Source organism: Pinus tabuliformis, chromosome 2_1 (genome assembly GCF_031772625.1).
Source record: "Pinus tabuliformis cultivar Carrire ecotype Pingquan chromosome 2_1, CPIR1, whole genome shotgun sequence".
Classification (NCBI taxonomy): Eukaryota; Viridiplantae; Streptophyta; class Pinopsida; order Pinales; family Pinaceae; genus Pinus; species Pinus tabuliformis.
This window is the reverse complement of record NC_142299.1, coordinates 100,101,839-100,125,175: the sequence shown is the minus strand read 5'-3', so window position 1 is coordinate 100,125,175 and position 23,337 is coordinate 100,101,839. Positions and strand designations below refer to the sequence as shown.

The window sequence follows — 23,337 nt, the reverse complement described above, 5'->3', positions numbered from 1 at the left end:
CATGAAGATGGACACAAATAACTATTTCCACCTGAGTTGTAGAGCACCTCGCTTCTCTGTGTGCACAAATATTTTCAATCAAACAGAATCACTATTTAAAAACTAATTTTTACCGTGATTTCATATAACAATGGTGGGCAGAAAGAAAGGGAAGAAAACATCATTATTAAGCAAAGAAATCAGAAAACGTATTGTCTTATGTTTAAATGAAATAAACAAATTAAAACATCAATATCTCAAAACACTCTTCTCAAACAAAATGATAAATTGATAATACCTATTCAATCCTAATAGGCTAGCCGCTACACCAATCACAAGCAAGCTAACAACCCATATGGAGAAAGCTTCTAGCTCATTACTTTATTATTATTTTGTTGGGTTATGGATAAAGGCTATAAAAGAAGGCCTCTCCTTCACTTCCAAGTTGTGATTTCATGGGAAAAAGGCTCTACAATAGGTGCTGGAAACTGAGAACATTCTTGGGCAAAAATCAGAGTTTGTTGTGGAGATATGCAGCAGCACCAAGTTACTAATTCCAAATTTTTTTTGGTGCTGTAGAACCCACTTTTCAAACAGAACAAAACAAATGGCCATATATATATATATATATATATATATAATACGTACTATTAAGATTCATGTAGGTGGACTGTTTAATGATTAATCTTTTGCATATGGTATATTGAATATTCGCATTACTTGACAAGTTCACTATGTTGTAAAATTTAAATAACGGATCATATATATTATATACCCTAGCTCACTATGTATTAACATCGTTAGCTTTGTGTGGTATCGTATTATTGTATAGTCACTAGTGGCATCTCTGTTAGATAACCCAAGACATCGCATGATACCTATTACCAACATACATTTCTGAGGCCTGTAAGAAAGAATGACGTGCATACCTGTAGGCTGGCCGCTGTAAACCCTCCGCACTGTTCAACTTCAAACCCTCAGCACTCTGTTCGCACTCGCAGCGTCCGACTCTCCAGCTCACGAAACGGAAAATCAAATGACGCCCTTACGGTTAACAAAAACCTAATTTATAAACTATGCCGGCGATATTAACCATCGTCGCGCGATTTTTATAGAAATATCGCCGAAATCTCGGATTTCTCGCGAGATTTTCGAGATGAGAAAATATCGCGATTTTTGCTCCCCGAAATTTCGTTTTTATGAAAATCGCGCGATATTTACGAATATCGCCGAAAAATCGGCGATATTATCAACACTGCTTTGGAATACATGTGCCCAAACCTCCTTGCAAAATTTGAGACTTAGAGCACATCGGATGCTACTAGAAATCAACACTCATGGGTCTCCAACTGAATTGATCAAGCATGTGCTCCATTTGTAAGGGCTGGAATAATGATGCAAGCCCTCCCTTGTCTCCTTATGAGAGACAAAACACCATCTATGCCTTGGATCAATTGCCAAGTGTGTGGTGTAAGTGTGTCGCTCACTGGGCTAGGTGGTCCAGGTGCATCATCATCATCAAACAAGTGGTACACAAGGAAGCAATAAGTAGTGTTAGGGGATCCCATGGTGTGGCTATCTGCTCTCTGTTATAGTGGAGGCCCATGGCTCTCAACGCTCACCCTATAAATGCCATTAAGACCCTCTAGAGGGCTTGGACCCTGTATAGGGAGACCAAACCCCAAGATGAAGACCCATCTGCAATCCTATATAAGATCCAATGCATCTCCTCGCCTTCCAGTACAACAATTCATCAGTGCAATTAAGCAACTGAGCTTACAAATTATGGAACCAAGTGGGCACTTCATAGTGGCATGCCTTTCCATAATGGGCTTTAAAATGTATAGGTGTCCCTAGGTTCAAGAGGGAGGTTAATCAAGGACCCTATAAGGTGGTTTCAACCTCTACGAGAATGACAGGGCCATGGTACATCCATTTGATTGCAGGGGTCACATGAAAGAATGATGGAATGGAGTGGGGTAATAGGGAAGGCTCCAAGCCACATGCCATGGTACAAGGGTAGCTATAGCAAGGGAAGGCCATACATGGGTGTATAGAAGTAGGAGGTAACAATCATGGTACATGAGTTATCCCAACCTTTGTTTTTCCACCCTTCTTCCTATGCATTTTGCCTTTTATTGATTTTTCTTTTATAATTGCTCGGGGCTCCGGGGAATGAGAGCGTGATGTGAATGATATAGTAGTGAATACTGTTGAGATTGCAACAAGATGATGGAGCTTAGTGAAAAGAGTCGCCTTCACTAAGTGGGCCCGCAGGCTATTTTTGGCGCAAGTCTATTTTTAGACATATGGATCATGTCTATGGATTGCAGGTTGCTGTTTATGGATGATTGATCAAGTTGGGAAAAAATAGATGGACTTATATTTTTGATGAAAGTGTGAGTGATCAAAGTCTATTTTTAGACTGGCTATCAAAAATAGAAAAGTCAAATATTATTATCTCACAATAATATTTGGACTATAAACTTAATCTTATTCTCTTGGAGCACTTCAGTTTGAGCTACAGAGGTGGCACATGTAGCTGTCAGAAGGAAATACGCTTTTCTTATGAGTCAGTTGAGTTGTTGCATGCATGACTTCAGTTAGAACTCAATCAGTTGAGTTTGGTGGAGTTGATTGTGGAGTTGATGGAGTTGTGTTTAGTTTAGCTTTGTTAAACTGGTTGTATTTAGTCTAACTAGCAGATAGACTAGAGATGAGTTGGGTGAATTAGTTATTAATTAATTCACAAGTTATTAACTCATAATACAACTAATGAATACATCAGTTAACTCAGTTGCATGTTCAGTTCAACAGGGACAGGTGGTAGAGAATCAGATTGCTATCAGTTGTGACTATAGTTGTGCACCAGATCTTGCACAATCAAGGGATTGAGTATGCCAATGAGTTTGCTCACGTATTTGCCCACATTATAGCTTGTGCTCACGTCCAACAAAGAGTGAGTGACTATTTTGCAGGTGAAAAACGAGTTTGGTGAGCCATTCTCATCAGTTCTTGAGCAGGTATTGAGCAGTGGACGCAGGCAAGCAGTGGAAGAGATTTGGAGATCAGATCTGAGCTGTATTGTGTGTAACATAGGTGGAGATACTTGTGAGAAGTATTATGCTGTGTAATGTTACATGACTCAATCATTAATATACAGATAGTTGGGGTTTTTAGCGAGATGTTTTCCCGGGATACATACTGTGTTAATGTGTGAATGCTCTTGATGTTTTATTGTTATTGATGCTGCTATATTGATGATCAACGTAGAGGAGCTTATGTATTGTGTATGTATTTCGCAATAGTACATGATCAGGATAATCTCTGTTGAATATGTGTTAAATTATTCAAAATTTCTACAAATACCCCCTTAAAGTTGGGCAGTTCATCACCCACTAGGGGTTTGGATAATCATGGGTTCCTTAATGATTTAAGGGGCTTACATAGGGGCCCTAGGAACCAGGATGATGGCCATGATAAGGGGTAGAGCTCATGTTTGGCTTTTGCCCACGTGCTAAAGTTTTATGTTCCGAGTCCCGACCATCTTTTGCATTTTATGGTACATTTCCTGTTTTAAGTGGCCAAATTATGCTTTCAACTTTCTTTTTAGCTACATCAAATTCCAGGGCAATGTTGTAGGCCCGACCCAAAGTGTGGACAAGGGGAGGGGGGCTAACTACTTGTGGACCCAACGGAAAAACGTGGATCTGGATGGGAAATATGTGAAAATAGGTTATAATGAGCGGAGGGGAGTGATGCATGTGGAAAGTGGTAGTATGGAAAAGGGAGAGATGGGGCCACACTCTCTCAATCATGGCTTCTCAAGTGGTACCCCTTCATAAAGCCATTTACCATTAGGGTAGGTCCTATTGGACTAGGATTGAAAATTAACCCCCCATTTAAAGTGATGGAACAAGATCACGACCAAGACCCTTCTTTCTTCCAAGTTACCCATAAACCATGCCAAAACGCCCAAGTACAAACAAGCATAAGCACCCAATTGCAAAATGGATAAAGTACCTTTTGATTAGAAGCCCACCTCCCAACATGTGCTCTTGACAAATGGGTGAGGAGACGTGTGACTGATGTAGGTGGTGGTGATATGAGTGTCACGTCACATCGACCACAAGGTGGCTTTTAGGGGCTGCTGGCTGTTGGCTGGAAGAGATGAATAGGAGAAAATTTCTCAAATTTCTCCTAGGGGTCACTCACTTTTGCTGGGTAACATCTGGCTCCAATTGGGACATGAACTCACCGTAGAGAAAATAATCTATGTACTAAAATGTGGAGTTCATGAGAATTTCAACAATCTCTTGGGGTCGTAGACCTAGAACCTACACACTACAATGCAACTGTTTGGGAGCATGTGCACTGGGCATAGGGTATTTCTCATGAAAGAAATAATCCATATAGGAAAGTAAATCTATACTAACTGCAATTCTAATCTACATGCAATCTAATCTATCATGGGAAAATGATAAGATGATGTTAGTTATGCAAAAAGGAATATCTAATGCACCTACACTACGATGCAACAATGTTATACAATATATGAGCTAAGTATAATCATACATCCAATGTAACCAACATATCATCATATCAACACTTTACTTCCTACCCATTAATTATGAGATAAATCCAAGGACAAAGATAATAATCATGACATTCATATGCAAGACCACAAAGGTGGGAGGAGGGAGGACAAGAGGACCACACTTTATAAATAGGAGTCATGGATGCAAGGGAAAAAGGGGAATCATACCCACACCATTGAATCATTCCCTCAAGTTTGAATATAAAGAAGTGAACAATCAAGCTCAAGCACTCCTCAAAAGCCTCATTAGTGATGCAATGCTCCATGGTGTCCTTAGGGATACAATGGGAGGGATGAGGAGATGGCTAGTATGGAGGATCACAATAACTAGGTTGTTCATTACAAGGATCATACTGAAAAGGGGCAACCAACATAGGCCCATCACTCTCAAGACTATGGTCCAAGGATGGCTAAAAAATATCAAGGATCATCTCTTCTTGATGACATGGAATATAAGTCAAGACAAGGCTGCTATCAACATCATCATCAGTATCATAAATCAGATCCTTGTCGAAGGAATGGCCACTGACATAACCGGAGTTGCTCAATGACTATAATAAAGAGATTAGTGCTTCAAAGTATGTAGTATGGTTTGTCTATGTTACCAAGGCTTATGACTTATCAAAATTTGTGGGTTGAAATCCAGGGTTAGAGTTGTTGGTGTTGATTTGTAACCATCGCTGTTTGAGGGTGTAGTCACTGATGCTTGATTGATTGCCCAAAAGTTCAAGAAATCTAGGGTTTGTGTTGCTGGTTGATTGAATTACTTGTTGAGCTATTTGTTGTCCAGGGTTCGTTTTTCAGCTGTTTGGTATGATGATTCCTGATGCTGTGCTACTATTGTGTTAAGAAAGTTGTACATTATCGCTGACAAAATATATTATTATGTTGATGAATACCATGTGGACTGCTATTTGGAGTCAGATTGGATTATTGTTGTTGCTAGGGTTTGGAGCTACTGACCTGATGAAATTGTTAATGATTGAAGTAATTTGTTGTTGATGATCATAATTGTAATCTGATAAAGGGTTTGAGTATTATTGCTGCAAAGGTTGTAGGTGTATGTTTATATTGAGCTCTCCATTGTCCATAAGTCAGAGGTTATGTTTGAAATCTAGAGTTTGTGTTGCAAAGGCCTATTACAGGGAGATTACTTGCCAATGAAGATTGTATTCGAGCTGTTAGTTGAGGTTCAAAATTGGTTCATTGCTTCTGCCAGGGTTTGAGAATTGGAATATTACTGATACAAGATAGGTTGCGATCTTTATTGTCCAAAGCTTACTAATAACAAATATGTTGTTACTGATGATGTGTTGTTGATGACAGAGGAGTGAACGTGTTGTTGAGCTGAGAAAAATCGATTGTTAATTTTGAAGTTACAGGGAGTGGATCCCATTTGAAGATGGATGAAGGGGAGGTCCACGATGTTTTGGGTGTCAGTGCCTCCAGTTGGTTGGTGTTAGCAAACTAATCAAAGGGAGTGGGTGCTTTTTGTTGGTGGGTGCCAGCGAAATAGAGAAGGGAGTGGGTGCTTCTTGCTGGTGGGTGCTAGTGAATTAGAGAAGGGAGTCAGTGCTTCTTGCTGGTGGGTGCCAGCGAAACAATGAAGGGAGTGGGTGCATCCTACTAATGGGTGCCAATGAAACATTGCAAGGGAGTGGGTGCTTCCTATTGGTTGGTGCTAGTGAACATATGTAAAGAAACGTTTAAGAAGAGAAGAATAATTATGGTGGTTTTATTCCTTTATGGGTTTCCACCTTAAAAAACTCTGTGTGATCTATGTTCTTGTGTATGATGTCTATGACTTGTTTTTTGATGATGCATATATAATTGAATGGTGAATGAAACTGAAAATATTTCCTGAAATACTGTTTCACCCTTCCTCCCAATATTTCCAACATGGAAACCCTTTCTCTTGTTGCCATTAAGTCTGCCCCCATCCAGTGAGACTTTTCATTGAGCCTCCTAGATTTTTTTGTTTTGTTTATTTAAAAATTTGTTCTATGTGTTTCATGGACCCTGGAGAATGGTGACCATTACATCCATGAAATATTTGTACTAGGCAGATCCACCCGAAGGGATCACTTCCTGTCGGCTCAACCACAGAGCCTAACCCCAAGGGTGTTGAGAGAATTGAACTTGTGACTTCTCACTAGCAAAGGTGCTTTAACAATGGGGACTCGACCAAATGAGCTAACCCTAAGAGCTTTGGACCTCCCAAATTTTGCATCACAGTGCCTACGAATATTTGCAGCAGTGGGGATCGATGTCTCCAGTGGGTTGGTGCCTAGAAAGAATTATAAAAAGAAGTTTTTTGGTTTTCTCTGTGAAAATTCCTAGATCTAGCAATCTCAAGAATCCTACTGCAACCAACTGAATCTACTTCACCTAGATTGTAAGTTACATTACAAGCTTATTTTAGATTTCTTCATGAAACATTGAAGTAAATTATTGAAGCAGCCTACACCAAATTAAATACGATTCTGAAACATAGAAATTGAGCAAGGAAATACAAACACATAGGACACCGCTATTTTTGGACAAAAGTCCTTGGAAAAACCCAATGCGGGAAAACCGGTGCAGCGTCTCTGAGCGTTTTTTTATTATGCAGGAGAAATCCTGAGTACAATTCAAGGATGCTCAACTAGCAATCCGATACATAGAGAACACTGAACAAAAGACTAGTGAAATGATCTCACCCTGTCACTGGAGAATCGGTGACTGATCCTTTTGATCTGGAGGCTTTGCGTCACCCTCTGCGTGGCCTCTGCACAGAACTGTGTCACCCCCCTGAGTATTACTCTGCCTCTCCTCTGGATCCTTTGCTGGCTGAGAAATCCACCTTTTGCCTCCCAGACTCACACCTTAGCTTCCAACAATTGAATTTTGACTTCCCTCAGCAGGAAACTCGACTTCCCCCCAAGGATTGCGCTGCCTTTGCCTCAGTACTGCGTGGGATAGTGTCAACCTTCCTCTGGATGTCTTTCTGTTCTCCCTCTGCAATCTTCGGTAATTCCTTCTCCCGGATTCTCACTGCCCCTCTACTACAAGAAATCCCCTCAATTGATTTTCCCTCCTGAGAACTTCTCACTTAAGAAAAATCGATTTCCTTGATCTCTCAGTGTATTTTCCAAATGTCCCTCAAGCCCCTTCTTATATCTTCGTGTTGGACAACCAATGACCTAGATTAAATCATAATCAAAGGCTTAGATTGTTTTGGCTTGATCCGTGTCATTTCTAGAAGTTTCACCCATGATTAGATTAATACCCATTAATATTTTAATTTTCCTAAGTTTAGAGTTAGGAACCCCATTAAAAATATTAATTATTTTAGTAAAATCACTTCTGGGTGGAATTTCCAAAAGCACTTTCTGGGTTTTTTGGAATACACGTGCCCAAGCCTCCTTGCAAAATTTGAGGCTTTAGAGCACATCCAATGCTACCCAAATCAAAATTCCCTCTTATCAAGGAATGTGCTCTAGCAATACACTGCTACTGCATATTGCTCTGACTTTGAAGCATCGTTCTTTGCGTTGCTGATGTCTGACATGCTGTCCACCAATTATTGCGCTGCTGCTGCTACTGTACTGCTGCCTTTGACACTGCCATTGCCAATGCTACATCTGTATTGCAACTCCCTCTCAAACGCTGCATCTGCTATGCTGCTAGCACTGCCACTGCTAACACTGCATCTGTACTGCAACTCAGTTGCTGAGAGAAGCAACTGAAAACACCCAAAACTGGACAAGTATCTAGTGGATACACCTCGGTGTTGAAATCCTTACTACTGCTAGTCCTACTCCGTTCTCTGAAGCCACTGCAATGTTGAAGCTCTGCACTGTGCCTCCACTCACTGCTGCCTCTCTGCTCTGCGCTGCTCACATTCTCGCGCTACTAACTACTTCATCTGTCGAATCAACACTCCATGGCACCAACTGAAAACTCCTCCATCTTGCTACTACTGATCATGGGCTCTCGCAGCAAGGTGATGATCCAAGAGGTGGGCTCCTCAAGGATCCTGCCCATCTGTAGTTGTATCGAACTACAGTTCTATATCAGCCCACCTACCTCCTGGAGGCATCTTCGTTGTCATGGCGAACTCCTCTTGTTCAATCTTTGCGGCTGCACCCTTAGGATCATGGTTCTCATCCTTGCCCTTTTTCTTCAAAGGACACTGGGATGCATAGTGGCCCATCTTGCCACATCTGAAACATTTCATCTTGGAGACGTCTTTCTTTTGTCTTTGTTGCTCCTGTTGTCCCTTTGATGCAAGGGCTGCGTTATCCTCCTCCTCTACTTTGGGATTCGACCCACTGCTATTGTTGCTCCCGTCAAGTTTGACCTTGAGCAGGTCTCTCCTAAGCTCTTCTTGTTTCAGAGCTGCCCACATTTCGTCCCAATTTGGCAATGCTGCTCTGCCCAGGATACTCTGGACAAAGACTTGCCATTCATTCGAGACAGAATTTACAGCCAGTCTCACTAACTCCGAATCCTGAGTGTGCTTCGCAGCTGACAACTCATCACGTGTCTCCTTTAGTTTCGTGAGGAATGGATCCACACGTTCTCCCTTTTGCATATGTGCATATCTCAACTTCTGTTCCAAGTACATCTTCTGTTGGTCGAAGATCCCTAATACAAAGTGGCCAAGGCATCCCACATCTCCTTAGCAGTTGCTCTGCTAGCAACGTGGCATACCACGTGATCCTTGACTCCATCCAGGATCATCCTCTTGGTCCTTGACATCTTAGCCTTGTACTTCTTTAGAGTATCTGCATCCGCAGGTTTAGCTACCACATTATCAACATACGTCTTGAGGGCATTCTCATCTAGAAGGAAATACATTCTAGCCTTCTAGATGACGTAGTTGGAAGCCCCGTCCAACCTGTCTTGATCCCTCAAGCCATTGGTTGCCATATCATCCGAAAAATGTCGAACAACTCCCTCTTTCTCCCTACTGCGTAATTCCTAGGCTGCCTTATGCACTCCATGATGGAGCTGGTAAGTTGCTGCTCCTCTGTTGCTCAACCAATGATAAATATTGATTTCCTCGGCAAGAAATCATTGAGGAAGTATTCCCTCACTATGCGATCAACTTCTTTCTTTTGACGACTTTTCTGCGCATCGATCAGCTTGCAGAAATGACATCCCTCTAGCTCTGCGTGGCTCTGTGTAGCTCCCTCTGACTTGGCAAGTTTTTGATCCGACAATCTTACCTCTCTATCGGCTCACTCACAGAAACACCCACGAAAATATAGCCCTCCTGGCTAGAACTGCGCTATCCCTCAGGGGATTCGAACTTTTGCTTGCTGCAGCAAGTTGGCCCTTGGTTTAGTGCTAGATCTGCTCTTCTGTGTTTCACATCAACAACTCAAATACCATGTGAAAATTCCTAGATCTAACAATCTCATGAATCCTACTGCAACCAACTGAATCTACTTCACCTAGATTGTGAGTTACATTACAAGCTTATTTCAGATTTCTTCATGAAACATTGAAGTAAATTACTGAAGCAGCCTACACCAAATTAATTATGATTCTGAAACATAGAAACCGAGCAAGGAAATACAAACGCATAGGACACCGTTATTTAAAAGTCCCTGGAAAAACCCAATGTGGGAAAAATGGTGCAGTAACTCTGAGGGTTTTATTATTATGCAGGAGAAATTCCGAGTACAATTCTAGGATGCTCAACTAGCACTCTGATACAGAGAGAATGCTGAACAAAAGACTGGTGAAATGATCTTACCTTGTCACTGGATAATCAATGACTGATCCTTTTGCTCTGGAGGCTCTGCGTGGCCTCTGCGCAGCACTACGTCACCCCTCTTGGGTATTACCTTGTCTCTCCTTTGGATCCTCTGTTGGCTGAGAAATAGACCTTTTGCCTCCTAGACTCATACCCTGGCTTCCGACAACTGAATTTCAACTTCCCTCAGCAAGAAACTCGACTTCCCCTCAAGGGTTGCGCTGCCTTTGCGTCAACACTGTGTAGGCTAGTGTCAGCCTTCCTCTGGATGTCTTTTTGTTCTCCCTCTGCCTCGTACTCTCCGGAAATTCCTTCTCTCGGATTCTCACTGCCCCTCTGCTGCAAGAAATCACCTCAATCGATTTTCCCTCCCAAGAACTTCTCATTTTAGAAAAATTGATTTCCTTGATCTCTTAGTATATTTTCCAAATGTCCCTCAAACCCCTTCTTATATCTTCTTAAATCATAATCAAAGGCTCAGATCGTTTGGCTTGATCCGTGTCTTTTTCTATAAGTTTCACCCATGATTAGATTAATACCCATTAATATTTTAATTTTCCTGAGTTTAGACTTAGGAACCCCATTAAAAATATTAATTATTTTAATCAAATCACTTCTGGGTGGAACTTCCCAAAAATCTTTTTGGGTTATTTGGAATACATGTGCCCAAGCCTCCCTACAAAATTTGAGGCTTTAGAGCACATCCGATGCTACCCCAAATCAACATTCTCCAGAAAGAGTTTCCTCATAAATCTTGTGTTCCATGTTCTGCAGCTGATAGATCTCATATGTGATTGTTTTTTTATGGTTCATGAATGTTTAAATAAATAAAAATTGTCTTATACCAATTCATCCCCCCTTTATGCACCAAATTTCTGTTTTGTCTTATGTCTTTATTATTTTCAGAAGGAAAGTTTCTGTGCCGCAAACTTAAGCAAAATTACATTTGCTGAATTGATTGATAAGAGTGATATGTTACTTTAATATCTTCCTGTTACTACTTTGCATGAAATTTTTATTGAGACAATGAGACTGCATTAGTTGGTGAATAATGAAATTCTTATCTTTTTGGTTTCCACTTTTCTTGATCAGGCGCTCTTGGACACTTCCTTTACAGTTAAAGGATGAGAACTGTTTCAGTTTAAGACGCATGCCCATTCTGTGCTCTGTTGTTTGCCAGCAAAAAGATTCACACAATGTGTCTATAAGGGCAATGGAATCTTCAGAAGAGTGTTCAAATAACTCTTCCAAGGTTGCGAGAAGGTGTAGCTCTTATTTTTTTGTTAATGTTTTATGAGATGGCTTGTCAGCATTATTTTTTTAATCTATTTATAACAAATGCCGTAATAAAGCTGAAGATTTTTAATGCTTGATGGAATTGTAGGCAGGTTATTTTGCGGAGCAGTGAAATTGCCATCTTAGCAGCTATCTTCCACTTCAGGTGCTGCTGAATATACATAATTTTGTGGATTATGCCTTGGGTGCTTGTCTTTTGCAACCTATAAAAATAACTAGTGGACAGGATTGAAAACTGATGTATGGATGGTAGGATGCTCAGCATGCTTTACTTATGTGTTGTGGCAGTGGGACAAAGCCCAAGTACCTTGGTGTACAGAAGAATCCCCCATCTTTGGCATTATGCCCAGCGACTTCAAATTGTATCACAACCGCTGAAGAACTGAATGATCTTAGTCATTATGTTCCACCTTGGTATGCATTTCAATATATTCAAGAAGTGCTTATTCTTTTATTTATTTTCAGTCCCACAATTTGAAAGGGAAAATTCAATCTAGAAACATGTACAAGTCAAAAACAAGAATGTATGACTTTTTACTGACTGCATGTAATGAATAAACTGGTTTGTCAACTGAATATCCAAAATAATAGTATACCAGAAAGGAATCCATGCAGATAGAATTAACTTTCGAATGAGAACACGAGAGATTACTATAGCATGTGACATTGTGTATATGTTGAATGGTGGCATTTTGAATACATATGCATTTAGACATGTGACCTGCAGTTATATAATATTGTTTATTATGATTATAGGTGTATTTATGTATAGTATACAGAAGCTTGAGGTGCTGCGTACTAGTGTAAGAGTGAGCATTCTGCTCATTCTCTTTTCATACAGAGATTTCACATTTTGTAGTCTTTGTTTCACAGAATTCTGATGTGAAAGGTAGCTGGGTTGAACACATGGTAACCGCTATTTTCTACATGAGAAATAAAAGCTATCAGTGTTATTTGATATACCTTCTACACACTTCTTTTCCTTTCAAACTGGCATTGCTTCTCATTGTGTCTGTACTCTGAATATGTATCTGTAAGTTAAGGGTATTAGAATTGGAACATATTTAAGGCAATTTGATTCCTTTTTTAGCTCCAAATGTATTGTTATTTATTTCTGGAACAATCCTATATAGGTTTTGTGTTATATACTTGCGATATAGTTGAAATGTCCTCCAAGAACATATCATATGATGAGTTCCACTCTGCAAATGTAGATGCAAACCATATAAATGAAATATCAAAGTATTTGTTTTTCAAGTCATGTGGCCAACCCACATTTCAGTAGCAAACTAAAGAAAGCAAAATGGTAGGGAAAGAGCGTTTCCATGTAGGAAATTGTTGAAAAACATCTAAGAAATGTTTTCCATCTATCTTCATAGCATTTCCATTTTGGATATCCTTCTTCGATGAAAAGGTTGCAAATGAAGCATTTAGCATCAATACCTTTACAACTACAAATACCTGGTTAAATATGACATGACTTACCTACAAGCGTAAACTGATAAGTGAACAACCAATACTTAGCATGGTTTTGGCTTGTGGTAAGCCTCTAGCATGGATATAGTGGTTCTAACCATAGTTTTATAAACTGGAACCGGTGACCGGACCGGTCCACCTAATAAATGGGCTTCAAACTGGAACCGGTCAAATCGGGACTGGTTAGATCTCAATGAACCGGTTTCAAAAAAACACATGAAATAATTAATTTTAAAGAAAAAAACTGTTTTGAAGATTTAAAACCAATAGATACAAAATATGCAAAGTTTGCTCATATATATACCATGTAAAGGTGAAAATATCAAAATGGCACCAAGTGCAATACATATCAACAAGAAATTATATAATCAATGAGGCTCTAAATGGCCTCTAGAGTCCAAAAACAAAGCCTACAAGCTATGGGGCCACTGGCCTACTACAAGCCTACATATATGATATTAGTAATCAACATTATCACTCGAAACTTTGAAAGGTGAAACTTCTCATCATGATCGAACTTGGTTGAGTCTCGACTCCCAAACTTTGCAATTGCTTGAGTCACAAACTTCTTTGTTGGTTCAGTGACTTGAGTCTCAAACTTTTGAAGGTATTCTGCCCTAATATGCCCTATTACTTCATTTGGTGCTCCACATGGCTTTACATGGCCTCTTATCCTAGCCTAGTGTTGCTTGAAGTTTGAACTTGTTAATACCCCCTCCTTCAATATATTTTTGGCAATATTTGCAGATCATTTTGCCATCAATCATATAACAATGAATCCATGCAGTATCCTTGGATTTTGGAGGCATGGTGGCTACTACTTAGCTCAAACTCTCTGTTGTTCCACTACTCCAACAAAAATTCAACACTCTTCAAGCTCCCAATGAAACTCACAAAAAATACAAACGAGATGTGTGAGGCAAATGAGGGGGGTGAGCTCCTTTTAAAGGCTTGGAGAGGGTGTTTTTGGAGGGAAACAACCCTTACTTTCCCTCCAAAACACCTAGGAAGCTTCCAAAAAGAGTCTGTGTCGGTCTGTCATCGTCCGCCGCAGCGTTGGCAATGAACCGACCGGTTTATGACAAAACCGGTTGGTTTGACTATAAACCAACTGGTTTCGTCATAAACCAGCAGGTTTGACTGATTTTTGTGATTTTCTAGCGAAGTCAGCCCTTAAACCGGGTTTTTTCCCTGTTCGACCCAGTTGCCTAATGAACCGACCGGTTTGACTGGTTTCTGGTTCATTCTGGTCATTTTTTAAAACGATAACTTTGAAGATGCCACAACTTGCCATTATTGAGATGTTTGGGCTGTAAGATGATCCAATTTTCTAATGAATGGCTGCTGGCAATGGGATTACCATTCTATCAGTGACATGGGACAACAAGATGGGCTAGACATTTGTGTGATAGTTCCTTGGTTAAGCCTCTGCATCTTGAACTGATGATTCCACTGCCAAATGTTAAGATATTTAGACACTTAGGAGTTAGTTATATTCAACTCGTTTTAATGTGTCTATTAGGTAAAAGTGTGTTTCTTTAGTAAGCATTAGTTGCATTGTAATCCCACTGTCACGATATGTTCTATACAGAGTGATCTGACGACTCATATTATCCTTGATACTAATGACTATTGATTAATGGCTTAACACTAGATTGGTCCATGATCTCTATTTAAAGGGCATGGAGAGTCATGGCTGATGATCGATTGTGAGAGCTCTTTTATGTAATATATCTATATATATATATATATATTTGCATTAATTAAATTGCCTCGGGTGGTTGTGTTGGCTGGGGTTGTGGACTATCCCCTCTTAGAGGGTTTTAACCACATAAAATATTGGTGTTGTGATCGTTGATCTAGTTGTGTGAGTTGTTATTGAAGGTGTTCGTCTTGTATGGATTACCTTGTTTACCCGAACATGGTATCATAGTTCGTTTGAAGAACTGTTCTTGTTGGTGATTGCGATCTTGAAGCTTGTGTTGCCACATTTTTGACATCAACTGTTTCTGTACCATTTTGGCTAGATAGACTGTTCCATTGCGTTGAAAAGCTGTTTTAAGCTAAGAATGCCTTTCATTTCATCCGAAAAGGTGTCTATTTGCCCGGGATACAACATTTCTCATTAGATCTGGAGGTATACAGTCCAAATATGGTCTTTTGATTTATTTATTTATTTATAGAGTTCATATTTTGTTTTTTTGTTTATATTCCCGATTTTCTACATTCTCTTCTGTGTATCCTCTTTGCCTTGTGCTTTTTGCAATCTTGGGAAATCAGAAACATAGTGGAAAGTGTTTTCTTGACTATGTATGCTCTTTGTTATGTAGAATTCTTCTTGAATGTGTACGAAAAAAAACTACTTTAGGTTGTGGATGACAAACAACCCTAACAATAGAAATGGCTATTAAACAGTGTGGATCTACAACAAATGATATAAACAAAACTTGGCAAAGCCCTGATCTATGCAACAAAACTAGTTAAACAACAAAATCAAATAAGCGCAAGTAACTCTAATAATCCAATGGAAACTAGATATATAAAGAATATATTTTATTAAACAACACCTGTGAAGGGAAAAAATAATGCTACCGGTCCCCTTCTATGGGATGGGTCCTTGGCTATCCTCAATGTATTCAACTTTTGTAGAGTTTCTCTCTGCTATAATGTGTAAAACCCAACAAATGAAATGTTTGAGCTCAATGAGAACTCAAGAAAAAGAAGATGGTGTGTGACAGTGATAATAATCAAAGCTGCAACAGTGAGTGGACCAATGAAAATAATTGAAAGTGAAAAATGAATGAAAAACCCTTCTATCTATAAAAAAATATTAGGTCATTCTCGAATAATGAGCAATAATAAAATATTATTAATCCCATTTTAGAATTAACCATTTGGAATATTTTATTATATTTGGTTAGAGGGAACAAGTATTTAAACTTTTATTTAGAAATAATAAATAAATAAATCATTTCTTTATCATCTCAAGAAATATGGTTAAGGAATAATAAACAAATAATGATTTATTTAATTATTCCTAAGGGATTTGGTCAAATTTGACAATGAATCATAACTAATTAGTGATTAATTAATTATTCCTAGAGAAAAATAAGATAATTAATGATTTATCTATTTAGTTCTTATAATTGGGTCAAATGTGACTAGGAATATTAATTAAACAATGGTTTAATTAATTATTCCTAGAAGATAATTAAATAAATAGTGATTTATTTAATTATTCTTAATGGGTTTTGTTGTTGCACAAAGTGTCTAGGCACCGCGACAACGCTCAGAGTAAGGGTTGTCACTCTAATCTTTACTCTGTTTAGACTCTCTCCTAGACAAGTCAAGGGGGGTAATTTCTAAGGTGAATGAATGAGAATAGCCTGTGAAACATAGGCTCTAGGAGACTTGAAGATGGACACCCTGATAAATTTAAAGCAAGGCTTGGTCAATTGAGATGGATAAATTAGACAATTAATATAAATAAGACACAACCACAAGATGAAACAAATGCTTATAGACCAGTGCTTTATATTCAATTAACCACAGATTGAGAAGAAACAAGATATCCCAAGTAATTTGTATATGTGACGAATAATGACAATCATGAATGATCAATGTAAACGCCCAAAACTTTAGCATACAGGATAATATAGCAAAATAATCTTTCTTCGACAGTCAATATGATTTTTAAACATTTAATACACCTTGACAATAGAGAAACCACGAAAATTTAGGATTTTGCACATAACACCAAAAACACTAAGGAACTTTAAATTAGTATTTTAATTATTCCTTAGGCAATTTCTTAAATGTGAAAAATAAGTAAAACAAATCAAAGGGTCAAAAAAGCCCCGAGGGATAGCTCAAATGGTCGAGTTCCCGTTGATAGTACTCTCCCGGTTTGGGAGGTCACGGGGTCAAATCTCCTCGACGCCCTCGGGGTTAGGCCTGATCTGGCCGAACGGCAGTTCCCTTCGGGTGGAGCTGCCCCGATTATCTACGTGGACGTAGCGGCCCACCTCTGGTGCCCCGTGAACCACACAGAAAAAAAATAAAAAATCAAAGGGTCAATAAAATAAATTTTTAATGGGCCATAGGCCACAATAAAAATATTTAATGTGAAAGCGCAAATACACTTTTAATTTGTTTCATTTTCAATTTTTAGAATATATATATATATATATATATATATATAATGCTTTTCAAATGAAAATAAAAAAATAAAAGAAATTAAAACCATAAATTAAAATAAAAAAATAAAAAAAATAAAACACAAATAAAAATCGAAAAATCAAATTAAAACAATTCCAAATGAAAAATAAAAAAAATCAAGACAAGGTCGAATTTCAAAAAATGAAAGATACATAAACCCAAACCCCTAACACATATACAAATTAAAAATTAAATGAAAAATGAACTAACTAAACTAAATAAAACTAAGACCTAACCTAACCTAACACATACATAAAAATGAAATAAAAATAAAATGTTTCTTTTTGTGAATGCAGGTCAGGTAGCAGAGAGGTAATGGAGATGGAGCAGCGACAGAGAGGGAGTGGGAGGCAGCTTTGAAGGGAGCTTTGGAGAGGAGGAAATGACACGAAGGTTTGATGGGTATACGTGAGAACATGAGCTGTGGATGGCAGCGGAAAGGGACGCGGATTTGAGGGCTGCGGGTTGGACGAAAGGTGAACGCGTGAACTTGGGGGAGGACACAACATTTGGATGTGGATGAGGGACACAAGGAAAATGGAGCTCACGCAGAGGAGAAACAATGATGCAGGTCGAAGAGGGTTTGCTGCAGCAAATGGAAGAGAGAGCTTGGGTAAGGCTGTGAGAGGGCTGGCTTGGTAACACGCAGAGGGAAGAGAGACGACTGAGGGTTATGGACATGGTGAGAAATGCAGGTAAAGAGGAGAGGCCGTGGGTTTGTGGACAAGAGAGATGGGAAGTGGAGCAGCGAATAGAGTAGAAGGTTTGCAGATTTAATGGAGAATGCAGGCAACAGAAAAACGCTGTGAGCCTTCCCTAATTTTTTTTTTTTGAAATTTTTGCAGTAAGAAGAAATAAAGGAAGAACCTAGGGAGAATTTCTAGGCATCCAACAGTAGCCTCAAGAAACCTAAAATAAACCCAGAAAATCGAATTCCACGTTAACATATTTTTTATGCTTCAGATTTAGCCTTGAAACCCTCATGAAAATTTTTAGATCTAAGAATTTTAAACCCCTGGACTGTAATAAAATTGAATAATATCCCTGCAAAATTATGTTGATAAACCCAAAGATCCAGATCTTAACTTCCAGGGCCTAGATTTGGACTCTACACAAATTTCCATCTTAGATCTGTAGCTGCACAACAACAAGAAAACACCCAAACTATATGTACAATGATAAAAAACTAAAATCCAGAAAATCCCAAGTCAGGAAACCAAAAATAATTTACAGATCTATGCATAAGAATAGTAGATCTATCAGATCTGAGGAGTATGAGTCCAACTCTGCTCCCAGATCTGATAATCCAAGGCTCTCAACAACTAGATCTATTAATTTCCCACACAAAAAATTTTAAATTTTTAAATTTTAAGGAGCCGCTAACTTGAAACCCTTCGTGCATCACCAACAAAAAAAATCTTATAAGCCCGAGATTAATTTTACTGGGCTTCTCAGAAAACACGGATTAGGAGTTGGCTGGTCCAACTGAAAACTGCCTCTAACACCTGAGGATTTAAAAATCTGCAAAACTTAATCTAGCCATTAAAACAGAGCGAGAAAATGATAATAAAATTAAGATAAATAGAGATACCTGCTATTACATTCAAAATTTATATTATCACTTAAACCCCACCGACTGAGCAAGATACCTGTACTCAAATTACTCTTCAGAAACTATCATCAATGGCTAAATTTTTTTTATGTATGAAAACAACACATCTTATAGTATTTCCATGAAGAGTAACACCAACGAAATTTAACCCCAAAGTCGTTCTTTATTATTTGAAAAAAATTATGTGAAAGCTTTTCGTTAAGCACACCACTGAAAGGTCGGATGGATTCACTGACAAATGACTTCTTATTTAAAGATAAATCCTCCAACGGCTAGTTCGAGTGATCCTCATCAAAGAAATCTCGACCGCTGATGAAGATTAAAATTCCTTTTAATCTCATCCGTCAAAATATTTAAATATTTGAGGAAATTTGAATTTTTCAATTAAATGCATTTTAATTAACTCAAAAATTAAATTTTTGAGTTAATTTCCCCAAAATTTTGACTTTGACTTAAGCCCAGGGATCAAAGGTTTAAAATTTGTCAAAATAATTAATTTACCTTAGTCCCTGGGCCTCTTAAAATTTAATTTTTAAGGACAAACAAATTTTGCCTTGGAGAATTTAAATTTACCTAAGACCTAGAATTAATTAAATTTTTGGCTTAGGATTTTAATTAATTTTTTGGCCAGAAAATTTAATTAATTAACCTATGAGGGGATAAATTATTTTTCCAACCCTCAAGACTCTTTACATCATGATTTTCATATATTTTTTTTACATCAGAAGGGGGAAAAACCCATTTGTAATAGACCATCACAGAGTACCCATTTTTGTGACACAAATATAATACAACAGACCAAGCAATTTGTAATAAAATAACCTAACCAAATAGTTAGGATTATTCCCAAATCACTTTTACATAGACCCGATCTAGAACACTAGGATTCACCTAAGATCCTAGTGACAAAATTCATTCTGGCTTTGGGGTAAGACTGAAAGAAAACCTTGCCGACCATCTGAGAACGGATTGGTGAGACAAAAAACCTCCCAGAATGTAGATCGCCACCATAAAAATAGGTTTACCTGGGTAATTACATACATGACACGGGTCTGCTGAGATTATTTACATTATACACATGCATAAAGGGTTTACATAACATCTTGGAAGTGAAGCTGATGATGATAGTTGTACGACACGAACACATCGATCATGCGCTATTCCTTTTGCGAAAAAAAGGGGGTGTACTGCTATGGGTCGTTGACATGTAGTGGTCAACAGGTTTAATTATAAATGACTTAATAAATGTAGTTTATTAAGTAATTTCTTATAGTGAAAGCAAATTGGCCCTACATGGTGTACTTCGATCCATCTAGTACATTATGGCTAGATGATCAATTTTTTGTGATAACACTCTTTGCCATGCACTTTGTATGATCTTGACAATTCAAAAATAGTGAGAAAAATTGCATTTTCTAGGTAAGCTAACCAAGATCTAACCCTGTTGTTGTTTATTTTTGGATTTTTTTTTTCCGAATTGTTGTTTGTTTTTGGATGAGCACATTCCTGGAAAGCACGTAGTTCAAGGTAAAGTTCCAATAACAACAACACCCCCACCCTCCTTCATTACTATAATGTTTGTTCTCACTAGCTCCCTTGGTTACAAGTTATTTTCTTTAGTAAGAGGTCTTGAGTTCAAATCTCTTTCTTTGAAGTTACTTTTGAAAAAGTTCATGCAAACTTAAGTTATTTCATAATTTTATTGTAAAGTGTATTTCACTTGTCATATAAAAGTGAATCAATATAAAATAACTTTAATCTTTTTTAAGATATATATATATATATATATATATATGCAACCTTCATCTATAAAGTAACTTCATTGTAAAAATGCTTCTCACTTGTTTTATAAAAGTGGGTCACTACATAAAGTAATCTATTTGTAAAAGTGAGGTTATAGGAAAAGCTAGTGAGAAAATATATTTTTATTTTATTTTATAAATATCCATCACGTGGGCCAACTTCTACTTGCCACATGGTTCTTTGTTATTGTTAATGCCTTTTTTTGAAAGGGCATAACTTTCACATTTGTAGTTCATTTTCAATGCCCTATTTTTTGAAACAACCTATTTTTTCAAGAGCTTTCCATCTAAGTAGCTAGTTTCGGCTTTTGAAGCCATTTTATCTACATTTTTAAATATGGCCATTCCAAGTGAACTTTTGCTCACTAGTACCTGTTACTTCTCATAGAAATCTCACATGGACTATGTGTTGAAATTTATGAATCTAACACATCAGAAATTCCTACTGCAGTATCTGGTTTATTTCATCTACTTGTTTATTCCTTAACAAGTTATTTAACCATATAAACACTGAAAATAAACACAAATGCAGTCTCAACTCATATACAAATCATCAACTGAAATAATAGACAAACACACAAGGGACATCGTTATTTTTGGACAATTGTCCTCGGGAAAACCCAACTTCGGAAAACTAGTACAGTTTTGAGGGTTTTAGTATTAAGCAACTTTCTTGAGTACAACTAGGATACCAAACTGGCTCACCTGATGGAGATTTCTATATGGCAGTAATACCTCTCTTTGGAAGTAGATATTCAGCATGTCTGCTCCATGAAAATCCTTCCAGTGCTTCTCCAAGGCTTTGTGTCAGCCTTGCTAGCCTCTGCGTAGCTCTGGACCCCCCTGCATCAACCCTCTGCCTCTCTGCATCAACTCTCTGGCCCTCTGCATCACCCACGCAGTCTCTCTGTCCCTATACATGGCTCCTGCTGGCTCTGTGTAGCCTCCTCAATCACTGCACTGGCTCTCTGGCACTATCTCTGCCTCTTTGCTATGTACTCACTGCCCCTCGCTCCAACTCAGATCACTTGTTCGAATTTTCTCAGCGAACTATGCTCCAAAAAATTGAATTGACTGATCAATCTTGGTGTGTCTCCAACTGACCCTCAAGCCTCCTCTTATACTTTTTCTGTTGAGTCTTCAACGGCCGAGATTAAGTCTCTAATCAATGGCTAAGATTAGATTTGGTTTGATCCATGTCATTTAGAACATTCTCACCCAGTTTTATATTAATACCCATTAATATTTTAATTTTCCTAAGTTTAGACTTAGGAACTCCATTAAAAATACTAGTTATTTTAATATCTCTCTAACCAGGTGGAATTTCCCCAAATCATTTCTGGGTCTTGGAGATCTCATGTGCTTTAGCCTCTCCACCAATTTTCATGGCTAGAGCACATTCGATGCTACCCCAAATCAACACAGATGTACTAAGAAGTAAAGGATTGTATCAGATGACTTTGGACAAGAAAAGACCTCCACTAATGTTGATAATAAAGCCAAATGGGATAAGAGGAATGACGAAGCACCTGGATTAATCAAACTTTCCAGTTCTCTTGATTTTCGATTTCATATTCAAGGAATCAATGATTCGAATCAAGCCTGGGAAAAGTTGAAAAAGAGATTTGGTGAAGCTAATATTATTAGATCTCATCAACTTGAAAATTAGACCTTGACTTTAAGTCCTAATGATTTCTTTTACATTGAAGATTACTTAGCTAAGTTTAAAACACTTAGACATTTGCTTAATGAATGTCAGGTTGATTTTGATGAGGAATGTTGAATATATTATTCTTTCAAAGCTTGGTTCTACATAATTCAGGTTTTGAATCTACATTTTATGCCAGTAGAGTAGCTTTGGGGGTTGCCTATATAAATAACCTTCTCTTGAACCTTTTTGTGACTTCGATTAGAGAACAAGACAAGCTCTTGTATATTGGAGTGATTAGCACTACTGATACATCTAACAAAGCATATAATGGCCGAACAAAAAGATAAAACCAAACATCCAAAGAAGCGATATCCTCACAAAAACAAGCAAAATAAGGGTTCCAAACCCTCTCAACCAACATCTACTCCTAATGGTGACAAAGGACATGTTGATTTGGGGTAGCATCGGATGTGCTCTAGGTCTCAAATTTTGCAGGGAGGCTTGGGCACATGCATTCATTGGAGTGATTAGCACTGCTGATACATCTAACAAAGCATATAATGGCCAGACAAAAAGATAAAACCAAACATCCAAAGAAGTGATATCCTCACAAAAATAAGCAAAATAAGGGTTTCAAACCCTCTCAACCAACATCTACTCCTAATGGTGACAAAGGACATGTTGATTTGGGATAGCATCAGATGTGCTCTAGGCCTCAAATTTTGCAAGGAGGCTTGGGCACATGCATTCCAAAAAACCCAGAAACCGTTTTGGGAAATTCCACCCAGAGACGATTATATTAAAATAATTAATATTTTTAATGGGGTTCCAAATTCTAAACTTAGGGAAATTAAAATATTAATGGGTATTAATCTAATTGTGGGTGAATCTTCTAGAAAAAGATGGAGATCAAGTCAAAACGATCTAAGCCTTTGATTAGGAGTTAATCTATGCCATTGG

At 38.1% G+C, this 23,337-nt stretch overlaps 1 protein-coding gene across 2 annotated transcripts in view; it reads left to right on the top strand.

The window, feature by feature from the left end:
* LOC149198978 (DUF1499 family protein) overlaps window positions 1–23,337 on the top strand; it is an 82,460-nt gene that overhangs the window by 48,962 nt on the left and 10,161 nt on the right. For both annotated transcript variants that reach the window (XM_089399347.1, XM_089399346.1), the window contains exons 2-4: window positions 11,415–11,585; window positions 11,707–11,763; window positions 11,907–12,032. In XM_089399347.1, coding sequence (XP_089255473.1) covers window positions 11,415–11,585; window positions 11,707–11,763; window positions 11,907–12,032 — 354 coding nt within the window. The remainder of the gene's footprint in view (window positions 1–11,414; window positions 11,586–11,706; window positions 11,764–11,906; window positions 12,033–23,337) is intronic.